Raw genomic sequence first — 16,432 nt, 5'->3', positions numbered from 1 at the left:
CAATATCAGATATGGTTGGGGCTTTAATTTTTAAGTTGGTTAATACCACATCTTTACATACACCTCATTGTTTGTTAATATTTAAAGATGTACATAGGACTCATATGTCTAAAGTTAAATTATCTCGCATTTATTCAGATGTAGACCCTTGCTGTGATAAATCTAATAGGGGAGAGGCTTCTCTCATCCATACATTTTGGACGTGCCCTAGTCTTGAAAGATATTGGAGAGAAGTGTTTCAAACTTTATCCTTAATTTAAATCTAGAGCCAAATCATTTGGTTGTTCTTTTCGTCACAACTGGAGAGGATGAGATTCTTTTAACTTCAATCAAGCGTCGAGTTCTGTCTTTTGCCTCTCTCTCTCTCTCTCTCTCTTAGCCAGGCATGCGACATTATTTAGATGGAAGGATGCTGCCCCGTCTACCCATGTTCAGTGGTCAAGGGACATTATGTCCTGTTTAAACCTAGAAAAGATCCGTCATTCAATTAGTAACTCAAATATAAGGTTTCAAACGTGGGGACCATTCTGGAGTCTGTTTTGCGACCTGTAGACAAAATAGAAATTCTAAACTTTAGTACTTTGTTATTTAACTCCAGGGACAAATTATACTTTTCTCTAGCCATGAAATGATGGTGAGCGGATCATGGGATTGAGAGACACGACTATCCATGTTAAAATTATTAGATGTGTCTATGTTTGATATATTATGAAAGCACTTCCTATGGCCTTTATTATTGGCTGAGCTAATATAACTTGACATTTGTGCATTCCGTAGATGTATCATATATGCATATGAAAATATTATACATCAATGTTGTCAGTCCTAGGGTCCTTTTTACCTTTTTCTTTTTCTAAATTAATAACCAATCTGATAATAAGGCATAGGTTGAGAATAGGAGCACAATTCAGAAATTTTTTTTGGAATCAATCATCTCTTGTCAGTCCTATTATAGCTGATTTTTTTTAAAAACCTTTGTCAAATGCAGATTTTAGGGAGTGTAGACTGGGGATCAAAAATTTTAAAGATCTTTTGATTCAAGATAATTTTGCTTCTTTTGAACAATTGAGGACAAAATTTAAATTACCCACTAGTCATTCTTTCAGATATTTACAAGTCAGACATTTTGTTCAATCCAAGCTCCCTGATTTTCCACAGATTTCTGAAACAAATAGTCTTGATTCACTTTTTAACTTCAGTTTTCTCATATAGGCTCAATATCAATTAATTACAATAATTTGATAACAAGAATATCTTTCCTAGTTAAGATCGAGTGATTGGAAGCATGACTTGGATTTGAAATTTAAAGATGAGGACTGAGGTATTGTTCCAAATTTGATTAATGAGTCCTCCTTTTGTGCGGGACATTGTTTGTTACAATTCAAAGTGGTGCAGAGAGTACATATTTCAAAAGATAAATTATCTCACTTTTATTCTGACATTGATCCATTATGTGATAAGTGTAAAATTTTCGAGGCTTCATTGATACATTTGTTTTGAGGTTGCCTAGTTTAGAAGATTTTTGGAAAAATTATTTTCAGACTTTATCAGTCTTTTTTTTAAAGGTCAAATTAGAACCATGCCCCTTAATTGCTCTCTTTTGTTTCTCTCAAGAGGAAATATGATTGACTTCATCTCAGAGGCAAAGTTTAGCTTTTATCACATTCATGAGATGATGGGCAATTTTGATGAAATGGAAAGACAGCATCCACCTTCTCATACTCAATGGGTTACAGGAGGTTTTGTCCTTCCTGAGTTTATTAAAAAAATCCGATATAATGTAAAAGATGTAAAGGTGAATTTTTACAAGACGTGGGGCCCATTCATGGAGTATTAGTATAATTTAAAGAATTAGGATAAGGGAAAAGAGAAGGAAGGAAGGGGGAAAAAAAGAAGAGAGAGCTTTATTATACGTGTTAAAAAAAAGTATTTTCTGGAGAGGGCAGGGTAGAGGGGGAATAACTGTCACTACAAAATCAGTTGACACTGCGAACAAGATTGCAATCCAAATGAAAAGGGGAGTTGTGGTTGCCTGGCAAGAGATATAGGGCAACTAAGAGAGGGGGAAAATTTTTGGGGTTAAGGTATTAGTGGATGTGGGAAATGCGGGGGTACTTTATGTCTTAAATGTATTGTCATATATAAAGTGTAATAAGAGAAAACTAAGAGATGAAAATGGGGAAAAGGAGGATGGAGGTGGCAAAGAGATGTAAGCAAGATATAAGATGGCCATGTTGAACTATATGACTATAAACATTAATGGAATACATAACCAAATTAAAAGGAAGAGGCAACTAAATTTATTGAAGAAGGAAAAAATAGATATAGCATTTGTGCAGGAAACGCATCTAACTGAGGCGGAACATAACAAACTAAAGAGAGACTGGGTAGGACATGTAACGGCAGCATCCTATAATTCAAAAGCTAGAGGTGTAGCCATACTAGTTAACAAAAATGTACCAATCAAAATAGAGGAGGAAATAATAGATCCGGCATACTCAGAATTTTGGAATTTGCTCAATATATATGCACCTAACGGGGAGGATCAAAAGTTTATGCAGGATATTTTTTTAAAGATTGAAGACACACAAGGAAATATATTGATAGGAGGGGATTTTAACCTTAATTTGGACCAAATGCTGGATAAAACTGGACAAAAGACTAGTAGCCAAATTTATGGTTAAATCAATGCAGGAAATGAAATTTATGGATATATGGAGGAGGCAACACCCAAGAGAGAAGGAATTTTCATATTATTCAAGTAGGCACAAAACTTACTCAATGATTGATACGTTTTTGTTGTCAGCCCATATTCAAGGGAGAGTTAGGAAAACTGAGTATAAAACTAGACTACTATCAGATCATTCACCCCTATTATTAGCAATAGAACTGGAGGACATCCCACCAAGAACGTATAGAATTTAGGGAGTTTATTGAATATGTAACTACACAATGATAATTAAAAGATTTATAACCAACATGTACATTAAGCTGCAAGATAAGGAAAATGAAATAAATTATAAACCTAAGCAAAAGTGGGAAAAGGATCTAAACATAAAGATAAAATGAAGTATGGGAAAAATGTTCGGGAACTATGAAGAATACAATAAACACAAGGTTACGCATGATACAGTATAATTGGTTACACAGGGTATATATTACTCCTCAAAAATTAAAAAACTGGGATTTAATATTATCGGATAGATGTTTTCGCTGTAAGAAGGAAATGGGAACAACATTACATGCAACTTGGGTATATACGAAAGTGAATACGTTTTGGGAAAAATTAAATCAGGTACTAAATAAAATTACAAAAAATAACATACCAAAAAAACCAGAGATATTTCTTTTAAGTAACATAAGTAGTAAAGAATTAGGCCTCAGATTGGATAAAGTGCAAAAAAAATTAATTATGATAGCCTTAGCGATAGCAAAAAAATGTATAATGTCAACTTGGAAAATGGAAGAGAGCATGAGAATACAGCAATGGTACATGGAAATGAATAAATGTATTCCATTGGAAAAAATAACATACAATTTAAAAAATAAAGTCACAATGTTTGAACAAATTTGAGAACCATACATGGAACATATTAGAGAGAGCTTGCCTACGACCTCCATCCCCTAAAATGAGAATGAAAATGATAAGACAAAACTACTAGATTCAGTGTGTAATAAATAGATGATGCATTTTTCAGTTTATTTTCCTTTGTGTGAAGATATTGTTTTATGGTTTTATTGTATTGTATATGTTGAATATTTATGGGTTTTGGAGGGGGGTGGGTAGAGCGGAGGGAGGGAAAGGGGGAAAAAATGGAGAAAAGACCACTGTGTAAATTTAATGAGAAACGTTTGTAGATATTTTGGTTGATATGGTTCATAGCGTGGAAAATAAAAAAAATATTTTTTTAAAAATTAGGCTGCCTGGTTTCCGAATGTCATCTTTCATTTCCTATGTATATTATACAAGTTAACCTTGTTTAGAGGGAGGGGTTTGATTAATGGGGGGAGGGGGGGTCCTTTTTTATCTTCTTTGTTTTCTTTAGAAATATTTTGATAAAATGGGTTTGATTGAGAAAGGTACACACAATTTAAACTATGTATGTTTAAGGTATTATTTGAGAAGTACAAATTATGTCTTCTTATACTTCACCCCATGTATTGGATTAATATGTGTGTATGTTTTTTTTAATTAAACTCAATAAAGATATTTTTTAAAAATATTTTAAAAAGAAAGACTTCGCTGTTAAGGTTCAGATTTTTGAGGTGACATTTTAAAGTTTCAGATAATCCTACACGCCAGCATATATGGTATATTTTGTTAAATTAAAGATGCTAAATTAGAAATGGTTGAGTCTACCAGCACAAACATTTTCTTTCAAGGATCACTCACCCTTCTTTGATAATCTTTTCTGTATCCTTGGCTACATGATAATAGCTGATGACATGGTCCAAGCAAGCCAGTGTTTTGTCCACATTATCCTGTAGCCTCTGCAGATTTTCCGTCTGCTTGTGAACCGGAATGATTGAATTCTCCAGTTGCATCAGTCGGCTTTCAAATGATGAAAGGATAGAAACCTAGGAAAATGGATGCAGTGATCGGATATTGACATTGTGCCAATCAGATATTCTCCCAACCCCTAGCAGGATGTTCATACTGCACAGCAGCTGCGTTTCATCAATGTGCAAAAGTGGAAAATCTTTCTTTGATCTTAATGAGAGGTCAATGAGACATAGGAGAGTTTACAGACAGATAAGGAGATGTCATTGTTCAATGGGTTACACCAACCTCCAAGTCAGAAGGTCTATTGTTGAGAACAGACTCTCTGGTCTCTGCTTCCTGTCATTTAAGGCAGAAAGTTCTAATTATCCTCAGAGGGAAAAAGATCACCTCATCTGTCTTAAATTGGCTATCAATATATTTTTTTTAAGTATTCCAAGTTCAAGATACCTTATGAGTGCAGGGCAGGGGTGGGGGAGAGAGAGGGGTAATACTTGCTCCACATTATCTGTCAACACCCCTCATGATCTTCCTTGTTTCAGTCAAGATCTATGACTATTTTGTACTCAGCTAATTCAAGGATGAAATCAGCAGCATACAGAAAACATTACAGCACAGGCCCTTCAGCCCACAATGTTGTGCTGACCTATACAAACTACTCAACAAACTAAACCTTCCCTACCTCACACCCATACCCTCTATTTTTCTTACCTCCTTGTGCCTTTCTAAGAGTCTTAAATGACCCTATGGTACCAACCTCCACCTTCAACCCTGGCAACGCATTCAAGCCACCCACTACTCTTTCTGTGAAAAAAAAACACACCAAAGGTCTCCCCCAATCTCTTCCTCACCTTGTACAATATCCCCTGGGATATCTATTTGCTATTCTTGACCTGGGAAAAAGGTGCTGGCTGTCCACCCTATCTATGCCTCTCATAATCTTGAGGACCTCTATTAAGTCACCGGTCATCCTCCTTCACTTCAAATAGAAAAGCCCCACAGTAGTAATATGCATCCTTCCATAACAAAATAAGGGTATACTGTAGTTTTCAAACCCTTCTTCCCCATTGCTCAAAGATCCTTTCAAAGCTCTTGGTCAAAATTTTCACTGTATTCAAATGAACTCACCATATTTTTTGTAAGTTGGTCACTTTTTTCCAAGCTTTCTTTTATAAATGACAAAGTTTCTTGTTCCTGTTAAACAAAAGTAGAAATGTGTATTTAAAGAATGATATATTGCATTCATTACTAACTGCAATTCCACCAGTGTTCAGCAGTAGAGGTTAGTGGTTGTTTATAAAGGTTATGGAATTGTAAGTCACAGAAACAGGCCCTTCAGCCCACTATTTCCATGTTGATCCTTTGGCCCAGAAGAGGTCTGCATCCTTTATACCTTACCCAAATTACATCTGATTCCATCACCTCCTCCAGCACCAAGTCCCATCATATCATCTTTAAATTTCTTTCTTCTCACCTAAATCTATGCCCTCTCGTTTCTGATGCCCCTGCCACTGTGAAAAGATTCCAGCTATTTACCTGATTTCAGAAAAATTATGTATGAGACAGGTAAACAGTTTTCATGAATATTACCTGCTAAAATCGTCCTGCAATAAATGGTGGAGATAAAGAAAGTGTCACAAACAATGGGACCTTTAGCACCACAGATTAACGGCCTGAGGCTCAAATTGAGAAAAATCAGAACATAGGGCAACAAGGATAAACAATCAAACATTTATCTTGTGAAACGTAGCCCCTCAGCAGCCCCACCTGTTCCTTTTCCACTGCCTGGCAACTCAGCAAATGAAACTAATATTACGCCAAACAACACTGATGGGAAAAGCCTTGGATCTGATTTGTAGACCATGTTGATAATTCAGTCTGGGTTACGGTGTACATTGTTACTGATCTTAAGTGTAAGGAATTTGACAGGTTTTTGATTCAATGGATGGAATAACTGTGCCAGTTAAGCTTATGACATCAAGTTCCCTAATCTCCAAGTACAGGTATTTTTTTAAATTTTAGACATACAGGCCCTTCTGGCCCATGCTGCCCAATTACCCTACAACTCTGTACAGAGAGTGCCGGATTCAAACACTGGTCGCCGGCGCTGTAACAGCATTGCACTAACCATGCTGCCCTTGTTGTTAGTCTCAACATTGTCAACATGATTCATGATGTAGTGGAGTACCTCCCCTCAGGCACTAGTACCCATACCTGAGCCTCCAATTGTAGGAAAACAAATACAACCCTGTTTTTCAACAAGACTCACTAACAATAGGACAGAAACAAGAGGTGAATCTTTGAATGTCAACGGGTGAAGTCAACCAGCCCAATACAGACTGGAAACTGAGCTTAAAATCTCTTCGTATCCAAGGCTCGAGGACATCACTGGCCAATAATTTTAGAAAGCCACAAATTATAAATCAGTTTGAAAATTGTGTTTCAATTAAATTGTGGCATTGTTTACAATAAATAGCAAACTTTTAGAGTACAAAGTGTGACAAGCCAAGTTCCCAAGAATCAGTTTCACCCAACATCAGCTGCTCAAACACAGCACATGTTCTGGAAACACCCTAGCAATAAGTTACAAGAGCACACCAGAAACCAAGGAATCCCATCTTCAGAGAAGATTGCCACTTTTCACAAGAGCAGCAGATGCAGCAATCTTGAGTAAACAATGAAAAGATTGAGGGTGGGTGGAGTGTCAACATGACAGACAGCATCCAGAGGTCATCAGTCAACATTCTGGGCAAGGAGAGGGCCCTTTACCAACAAAGATATATCCATCCAGATTTTCATTGTTCACCTATTCATTTGTAGCAAAGCATCATCATAAAATTCCCTTTTTTGTCCATAGTCACAGATTTCCTTATTTACAAAAAAAATTTGCCACAAAGATCAGAAGAAACTTGTTCATTCCGTCAGGGAAAGAGGCAGCAATTCACAAAATAGAAAATGAAAGGAGTGGCAAAAACAAAAACAAAAATCAAGCAAGGGAAAAGAGTTGACCAAGAGAAACTCAAGAACTGAAGATGCTTGATTCTTGAACAGTGAAAAACTGGAAGGAATCACCAATCAGGTGAGACATTTAAGATGATGATTGGCCATTTCCCTTCCTGGATGCCACCTGCCCCATTGAGTCACATGACTGACAGATTTGACCTGACAGGTAGACCCCATTCAAATTGGAATCTGAATTGTATTGATCCCGAGGCACATTCCTTGTCACCCACTCCCTGACCTCAGGCAGCAACAGGCCAACGGCACCCTCTGGTTATGAAAGGGGTCTACGTAACAGCAAGTAAAAACGTAATGCTGGAGAAACTCAGCAGGTCGTGCAGCATGCTTAAAACAGCAAAGAAAGATACATAACCAACTCTTCGGGCTTGAGCCCTTCATCAAGGTATTGAACAAAAAATGTCAGAAGCCCAAACAAAATGGGGGGGGGGGGGGAAAGGAGCAGGGTCCCGCAGGCAGGAGGTAATAGGTGGATAAGGGAAGGAGGGCACAGCAGTAAGCAGGAGGGATGGCTCTGTGAATGGAGAAAGGGGAGGAGAGCTGAGGGGATAAAAGACAAGGGGGGGGGGGGGAGAACAGGGAGTGCCGGCGAATATGCCCAGACGGAAAATCAAGTGGTGAAAGCAATGCCACCCGTTAATTGGAGGAACAACACTTGTTACATTAAAACAAGTCCGTCATTCTTATCAACAGACCACACTCCTCTGACTGGCCTTCCATCGCAACGACTTTCCCCGATCTCCGGCCCCTTTCCTCCCGACAGCCTCTCGGCGCGTCCCTTCAACGCCCAGCTCGGCCGGTCCTCGAGGCCTCCGCCGTCCTACCTGCCGCAGCTTCTCCTCGATGTCCCTTTTCCGGGCAGATGCATCTTCGGTTGGTATCATCGTGCCCGTCCCTTCGCCTCTCTCACTCGGCTACTCTGCTCGCCGGAGCCTCACAGTTGTTCACTTCCGGTCGACCTCTCTGGGAGGTCACCAATAACAAGAGCCCGGCCTGTTTCCATGGCAACGATGCCTCTCTCTCTCTCTCTTCCCCCCCACCCACAACATCCCACTGATCTTTCTCTCTGTAGTTAGAATTATTTTGTATGAATACAATGTGAAGATGCACCAAAATTCTTACTTTCTGCAGTCATGCAGGTAAATAAGGTACACAAACTACAATACAATAAATTAATTTTCACAATATTGCCATGAGACAGAAAAAAAGATATCTACTGTAATAAATAAGTTCATTTCCAAGATTCCTTTATTGTCATGTTGTAGCGGCAGCTACACAGCTCCTGAAAGAACAGACACAACCAGACGGGTTGAGCTCAGTGAGCAGACTGGTTTATTGCAGACTGCTGGGCTGCCCTTCTACTCCCAGCCCGGACCTGGCTGAGAACCGCGTTGGAGGGCGCTGATGTCACCCGGCGTCACATGGTCCCCAGGCGCGGGCTTCTAAGCCCCGTGGTGGGAGGAATGGAAAACCCCCGACGACGCCATTTTGGCCGGCTGCCCCGCCGCGTGGCTGAAAAGCGGGGCTGGTTCGCCTGCCAGTGAGCCACCACAGAACCGGCGTCAATGTCATTTTTCGCCAGGCGGCCTTGCTTCTTGGGCTGGGCTATGACCATGGGCTCGGTGGGATCGAGGTGCACTGGTTTCAGTCTGTCCATGATAAACAGCTCCCGCCTACTGCCAATGTCCAGCATGAACGTAGAGCCGGAACACTGTACAACCCTGTATAGCCCCTCGTATGGTCGCTGCAGAGGTGCCGCGGTCGGACCCTGCCAAATGAAAATGTACTCCACGGAAAGCAGTTCACCAGGAACGTGAGACGGGCGGGTGCCAAGCCTGAGCGGCAGTGGGGGTTCGAACAAGTCCAAGCGTGCCCTGAGGTGAGGAAGTAGTTCGTGCTGGGGATTGTGAGGAGCGTTGACGAACTCACCAGGTAGTGCCAGTGGCGCACCGTAGACCAGCTCAGCAGATGACGCCTGCAGATCTTCCTTGGGAGTGGAGCGGATGCCCAGGAGCACCCAAGGCAGTTCGTCCGAATAGTCGGGACCGGTGAGGAGGACCATGAGTGCCGACTTAAGGTGGCAGTGGAGACGTTCGACCAGTCCATTGGCCTGCGGGTGGTAGGCTGTGGTGCGGTGTAGCTGGATCCCCAACCAGTTGGCGAGCTGTGCCCAGAGCGCAGATGTGAACTGGGTGCCCCAATCACTGGTGAGGTGACCCGGGACGCCGAACCAGCCAACCCAACCATGCAACAGTGCTCAGGAGCAGGAGTCAGTGGAGGCGTCTGGCATTGGGATCGCCTCGGGCCAGCGAGTGGTGCAGTCCACCATCATAAACAGGTAACGGTTATCCCGGGAAATGGGTAAGGGCCCTATGATGTCCACGTGAATGTGGCTGAACTGTTCCCAGATGTGCTCGAACTCCTGTGCGAGTGGCCTGGTGTGCCTGTGCACCTTGGATGTCTAGCAATGGGTGCATGTTCTGGCCCAGAATCTCCTTCCGCAGGGGAGACCAGTGGCGACTCCCTAAGGAAGTCGGGGTGCCGTCACTGGGAGTCCAGACCCGCAGTAAAACTTTTAAAATGCCTTCTGTTGAGTTGCAGCAGGAGCTGCAGTTACCTGGTTCTGCCACTACGTCCGAGAGAGCAGGGCTGAGCTTTTCTGACTTACAGTGTATGCAATTAAATGCAGTGATTCAACCTCTAATGAATGAGATGGTTCAAATGATAAGTTCAGAATTGAATATAGTTAAAGCACGTGTGGATGCATCTTATGAAGAATTTTTAAAATTTCAGACTCCTTTTTTGGACTGTAAACAACAAGTGGCTTCTAACACAGAAAAAGTGTTGAAGGGTGAAAAATCAGTCATAGAATTGGGAGAACGCGAGAAGGAGTTAGAGAGGAAAATAGACGACTTGGAGAATCAAAGCAGAAGGAATGATGTGAAAATCGTTGGTTTGCCAGAAGGTATAGAAGGACAAGATCCTCTTCATTTCTTTAAAGACTAGATCCCACAAGTATTAGGGCAAGAATTTTTTTCTGGAGGATTGGTACTGGAAAGAGCCCATAGAGCTCTAAGAAGAAAACCCTCAGCTGGTCAACCACCGAGATCGGTAACAATTCGATGTTTGAATTATTTGGACGGAGAAGCAATACTTTGACTAGCAGTGCAAAATGTGAGACAACGACAAACTCCATTATTGATTCAGAATAGCTGAGTTTTTTTTCTATCCTGATTTGAGTCAAGAGGTCATTCAACGTCAACGTCGATTTAATCCAGTTAAAGAAGCTTTGTGGCGTAAAGGTTATAAGTCTACTTCTCGCTACCCGGCAGTGTTGAAGGTGTTTTATGGAGACTATCAATTTCGGTTTTTTGAGAATGATCGTGAAGCGATCATTTTTGCTGATTCATTGCCAGATATAAGAGGACAAAGACATAGTCCACCATTGTTTCCTAAAGAAAAATCTGGTTGTTCTGGAAACGGAAGAAACGGAAGAAATGGCAAAAACGAGAATGGAAAGAGTCCAACTTCTTCTGAAATGGGATCTTCGAGATTGGAATCTCTTAGATGAAAAGAAGAATTTTCTTTTTCTTTATTTTTTTGTTATTATGATATTTTGATGTTATTCATTGTTTGGCTGGGGAGGGAGAGATTTGCTCTAAGTTCTTTACTAGTCATCAGCCACTGGTGGGTGACCCACATGCAATTTTTGTTTAGGGATTACTACCTTTTGGTAGTTTTTTTTCTTCTTTATTCTTTTTTTTTATTTTATTTTAGTTAGCTTTTAATTTGTGATTATTTTTCCTATTGGAGGGCCTATATATGTTGATATTATTGGTATTTAGTAATAATAGTAGATATGTCGAAGTTGAGGTTTGCTACTTTTAATGTTCGAGGATTAAACAGTCCGATTAAGCATAAGCGAGTCTTGGCGTATATTAAGAAAATGAAAATTAATATTGCTTTTTTATAAGAAACACATTTGAATGTGAAGGAAAGTATGAAATTAAAGAGGGACTGGGTTGGGCATGTATATTCTTCTTCATTTAATTCTAGGGCTAAAGGCGTAGCAATCTTGATACATAAAAATTTATCTTTTGAATTACAATCAATGGAGGAAAAGCAGGATGTATTCTTAAATTGAATTGTAGGATAATCTCCTTCCGCAGCCCATGCCATATGAACTGTTCTGCCACCATCCGGACCGTGAACCTGACGGACAGATGTGATGGAAGACCTGCCTGTGCCACTGCTGGGGAACCATTGGTCATGGGGTGCCCATGGAGATATCGCACAGGATGGTGCCTTCACTGCTCGAAGTCAGGAGGTCTCAGAACCGCAGGCCCATGATGGCGGTCTTGAAGGCCCTCGTCTCCTCATCAGACTTCTGGTCCTGGGCAAGCTGGTCGAAGTCGAGCAGCCCTTTGAGGCTGTCTGGGCATGGGAACTCCCTGACAGCGGCGAACTTCGTAGCAGTGGGCATGGCTCCTTCAGCCTTGATGGTATGGCACAGGAACTGCATTGACTCTTTCCTGAACTGGCACTTGGCCGGGTTGATTGTAAGGCCGAAGTCGGCCAGCCGGGAGAAAAGGGCGCGTAGGTGGGCCTTGTGTTGCACCCGGTCCTTGCTGGCTACGAGGATGTCATCAAAATAAATAAAGACAAAATCCAAGTCCCTGCCCACAGAGTCCATGAGGCACTGGAAGGTCTGAGCGGCGTTCTTGAGCCTGAACGGCATGTGCAGGAATTCAAACAAGCCAAAGGGGGTGATGATGGCCGTCTTGGTTGTGTCCTTGGGGTGCACCGGGTTCTGGTGATATCCATGCACCAGGTCAACCTCGGAGAAAACCCTCGCAATGTGCAGGTTGGCTGTAAAGTCTTGGATGTGAGGCATGGGATAACAGTCAGGAACTGTTGCCTCATTGAGCCGTCGATAGTCTCTACAGGGACGCCAGCTGCCGGAGGCTTTCAGGACAAGGTGGAGCGTCGAAGCCCACGGGCTGTCAGACCGCCGAATGATCCTCAGTTCCAACAGGTGCAAAAACTCCTCCTTCGCCACCTGGACCTTGTCAGGCGGGTGTGCCTTGGCGTGAACCGGTAGGCCCTGGGTGGGGATGTGGTGGAACACCCCGTGGCGTGGCGAGGCAGCAGAGAACTGTGGCCTGAGGAGCATTGGGAACTCATCCAGGATTCTCTGGAACTCTTCTCTGGGTGTGCTGATCGTGGCTATCTGCAGTTGCATCGAGGCGAACGGCCTGGAAGGTACAGGTGTCCACCAGGCGCCTACCTTGAATGTCCACCAGAAGCCCGTGTGTGAGGAGAAAGTCTGCACCCAGGATGGCAGTCGGGAGGAATGAGAAGGTGAATTTTGTTGGCCGATCTGGAAGTGGACTGTTGTCTCCATACGTCCAGATTCTGTTGCATTGGCCGGATGGAGGGGAGATCCATGAGGTCGGTTCCTGGACTCGACGGCCGTGGCCGGGATGATGCTATCAATGAGGAACTGCCGGCCGCTGACTGAGTCCTGCCAGTGTCCTTGGCCAGCCGCCGCAGCCATTAACAACGGCCGGCTTTGTCATTTCCCTGGAATGAGCAGGGCTGATGGCACTTCCAAGCCTTGGCTCCTCAGTGCTGGTAGTAGAAGCAGAGGTCTGGAGCGGATGCTGTGGCCTTGGATATGCTCTTGGGAGCCCCTGCGGGGGCCATATGCTCTACCGCAGCGCTAGGAGTGGGCTTGGCGTGGTCGTCCCCATGCCTCGTGACCTGCTGGACTGCTGAGCCCTCCAGGAATCGTGCGAGCCATAGCTCTTGGGCCTCTGGGCGACCTTCCTTGGGTCGGTGAAGCTCTCCTGGACCAGCAGCGGCCGGATGTCCCCGGGCATATGGTCGAGAAAAATGCGCTAGAAATGTGGACAGTTGGTGTGCTCACCCATGGGCGGAGCAGTTCCTGTACCATGCAACCTGTCATGATGCTACAAGTGCATCTGTAGAACTTGTTAAGGGATGCAGGTGACAGGCTGAATTCCCTGACAATAAATATTCAAAGTTAGAGTTAGTTTTGCCATTATTTCAGTCACTATAGGGTTTATTTCAACCTGAAACATTAACTCTGGTTTCACTCTACAGGTACCACAATCCTATTTTTCTTTCTAATTTATGGTATATAAGATTGTTATTAAAACAATTCTAAAATTAAAATGATTCAATATTAGTCCTATAATATTTCCCATCCTCACAACATTTTTTATCTTTTTAATTGATGATTAATTCTGAAATTAATTAATATCCAGTAATTCTTGGTCAATTTGTGCTCAATGCATTCTTTTCAAGTACCCAATATTAACAGTGATACACGAATGTATTAGTTATTGTTAACCTTTTTCTTTCTTGTACACTAACAAATATTAAGCATAAATGCAAATTACAACAGAAGTAGGAAAAAAAATAATAAACATGAAAGGATAAATATTCACAGTCGCCATGTGAGGTTATAATAGTACAGGCAGGTCTTTGGTCCTGGAGTAGTGTTCTGGTTAAGATAATATGAAGGTTCAAGAGCCTGTTCTGGGGAAATGCAGAAACCAAATTATGTAGAAAAAGAAAACAATGCAAAATGATCAGATTTTCTTTGCTGGTGTGGCTGATGGTAAATATTACATCAGATATAAAAATTGGATCTTTTACCATGAAAAGAAGATAGACTCCTCAGTTTAATTTCCCAGTTGAACTGAGCAGTATTCCCACTGCTGCAGTAAACACAGTCAGGAAACAGGCCTATTGGCCCACCAAGAACAACCTGTCCAACATGCATCCATCAACACTAATCCACTTTGTTCTCTTCACACTCCCAGATTCTAGCATTAGTCTCACCCAAGCCATTAAGGTAATCAACCAACTGCAAGAATGTGGCAGAAAACCGGAGCACCACCCACAAAGAGACAGGAAGAAACTGCATACTCCACACAGATGAAGACACACCAGAGTTGCAGATTCTGGAATCCAGAGTTAAAAATAATTTGTTAGAGTTATAAACAGCATGTTGAGCAGCCTAGTTAGAGAAAAAGAACTGCCAGAATCAGAATTTATTGTCATGAACATATCATTAAATTTGGGGTTTTGCAGCAGCATCTTAGTGCAAAAATACATATTATAACCATATAACCATTTACAGCACGGAAACAGGCCATGTTGGGCCTTCAAGTCCGCACCAGTTCACTTGAACAACTCCACTAGCTCCTCCGCAAACTCCTGAGGAAGCAGAGGCTCTCTTCATGATGCCACTGGTGCACTGGTTGTCGTGTATCTCAAAAATTTTACTAAGATGCCTCTTGATTTTTGATATGCCTCTTACGATATTACTATAAAAATAAAAAAAATAATAGTGCACAAAAAGTAAGGCAGTGTCTTTGGTTCATGGATTATTCAGGGAAGAAGCTGTCCTTGTGCCACTAAGTGCTCATCTTTAGTTTCCTGTACCTTTTCCCTGATGGTAGCAAAATGAAGAGGGCATGGCCTGGGTGGTGGGGGTCTTTGAGGATAGAGGCTACTTTTTTAAGACTGCCTCATGTAGATGTCCTTGAAGAAGTGAAGTCTGGTGCCTGTGATGTCGCAGGCCGAGATAACAACCCTCTGGAGTTTATTCTTGTCCTGAGAATTGGCTCCTTCACATCAGGCAGTGATGCAACCAGCCAGAATGCTTTCCACAGGACACCTGTAGAAGTTTATGAGAGTCTTCGGTGACATAACGAACTGCCTCAGACACCTCACAAAGTATAGATACTGGCAGGCCTTCTTTGTGATTGCATCAACGTGGAGGTTCCAGGACAGATCTTAGGAGATGGTGACACCCAGGAATTTGAATTGTCAGCGTTTTTGGTCAGAACCCTCCTTGAACACACTGCTTTCTGCTTCAAATGAATGGCATCGGAGGTCTGGGTACTCAACGTAGGCATAATGTGGGTTCGCATGGAGCAGAGTCACTCGGTCAACCAAAGGGTTGTTCTTAGAGTACCAGATGTGGCGTCATAAAAGGACTGGACCGGGAGCCATGAGCCATGCTGGTATGGTCGTACCCAACTCGGGAAAGGATCTCCCGAGGAAAGGATTTCCTCGGGAAAGAGAACATCCTTTCATGCGGTGCATAGCAGGGAGCGGATGGAGTGTAGGGCACTAGTGAGCACATCCTGCCAGCGAGAGGTGGGGAGACCTTTGGACCGGAGGGCAAGCGTAACCACTTTCCAAACGGTGGCATCCTTTCTTTGGACTTGCCCATTACCGCTTGGGTTATAGCTGGTGGTCCTGCTTGAAGCAATACCACACTCTAGAAGGTACTGCCGCAGCTCTGCACTCATAAACGAGGATCCCCTGTCACTGTGGATGTAACTGGGGTACCTGAAGATGGCGAAGATGCTGTGCAGGGCCTCTATAACTGAGGAAGCAGTCATGTCCGAGCAGGGCACAGTGAACGGGAAGCAGGAGTACTCGTCGATGGCCGTAAGGATGTAGGTATTATGGTTGGTCGACGGTAGGGGCCCTTTGAAGTCTACGCTGATGATGTGGGTTTTCTCCGGACGGAATAAGTGGGGCTTGCACTCAGTGCACACTGGGCAGGCTCGGGTCATGGCGCGAATCTTGACAGTACAGAGCAGGTTGCAAGCTTTGACAAAGTGAGCGAACCTAGTGACCCCTGGATGACAGAGCTCCTCATGGAGTTTCTGCTGCCTGTCCAGTTGTATGTTGGTGCAAGTACCCCTGGAGAGCGCATCTGGTGGGTCATTGAGTTTACCTGGCCGATACAGTATGTCATAATTAAAGGTGGAGAGCTCGATTCTCCACCTGGTGATTTTGTCATTCTTGATCTTACCTCGCTGGGTATTGCTCAACATGAAGGAGACCACACGTTGGTCAGTCAGC

General features: G+C 42.8%; 2 protein-coding genes across 12 annotated transcripts in view; one reads left to right on the top strand and one right to left on the bottom strand.

Annotated features, from left to right (window-relative positions):
• exoc7 (exocyst complex component 7) overlaps window positions 1-16,432 on the bottom strand; it is a 58,329-nt gene that overhangs the window by 36,617 nt on the left and 5,280 nt on the right. For 8 of the 11 annotated variants that reach the window (XM_069929854.1, XM_069929855.1, XM_069929858.1 and 5 more), the window contains exons 1-3: window positions 8,344-8,480; window positions 5,630-5,695; window positions 4,394-4,578 (exon numbers count right to left, since the gene is read on the bottom strand). In XM_069929854.1, coding sequence (XP_069785955.1) covers window positions 4,394-4,578; window positions 5,630-5,695; window positions 8,344-8,403 — 311 coding nt within the window. In that variant the 5' untranslated portion in view covers window positions 8,404-8,480. The other 3 variants (XM_069929862.1, XM_069929856.1, XM_069929857.1) reach the window with 3 other exon arrangements.
• Window positions 7,813-16,432, top strand: part of LOC138759440 (polycomb protein Suz12-like) — a 97,823-nt gene continuing 89,203 nt past the window's right edge. Inside the window, exon 1 of the mRNA XM_069929867.1 lies at window positions 7,813-7,904. The gene's annotated coding sequence lies outside the window, so the exon portion shown is untranslated. The remainder of the gene's footprint in view (window positions 7,905-16,432) is intronic.

This window comes from Narcine bancroftii, chromosome 3 (genome assembly GCF_036971445.1).
Source record: "Narcine bancroftii isolate sNarBan1 chromosome 3, sNarBan1.hap1, whole genome shotgun sequence".
Taxonomy (NCBI): Eukaryota; Metazoa; Chordata; class Chondrichthyes; order Torpediniformes; family Narcinidae; genus Narcine; species Narcine bancroftii.
The sequence above is the reverse complement of the archived record's forward strand: the minus strand, read 5'-3'. Positions and strand labels throughout refer to the sequence as shown.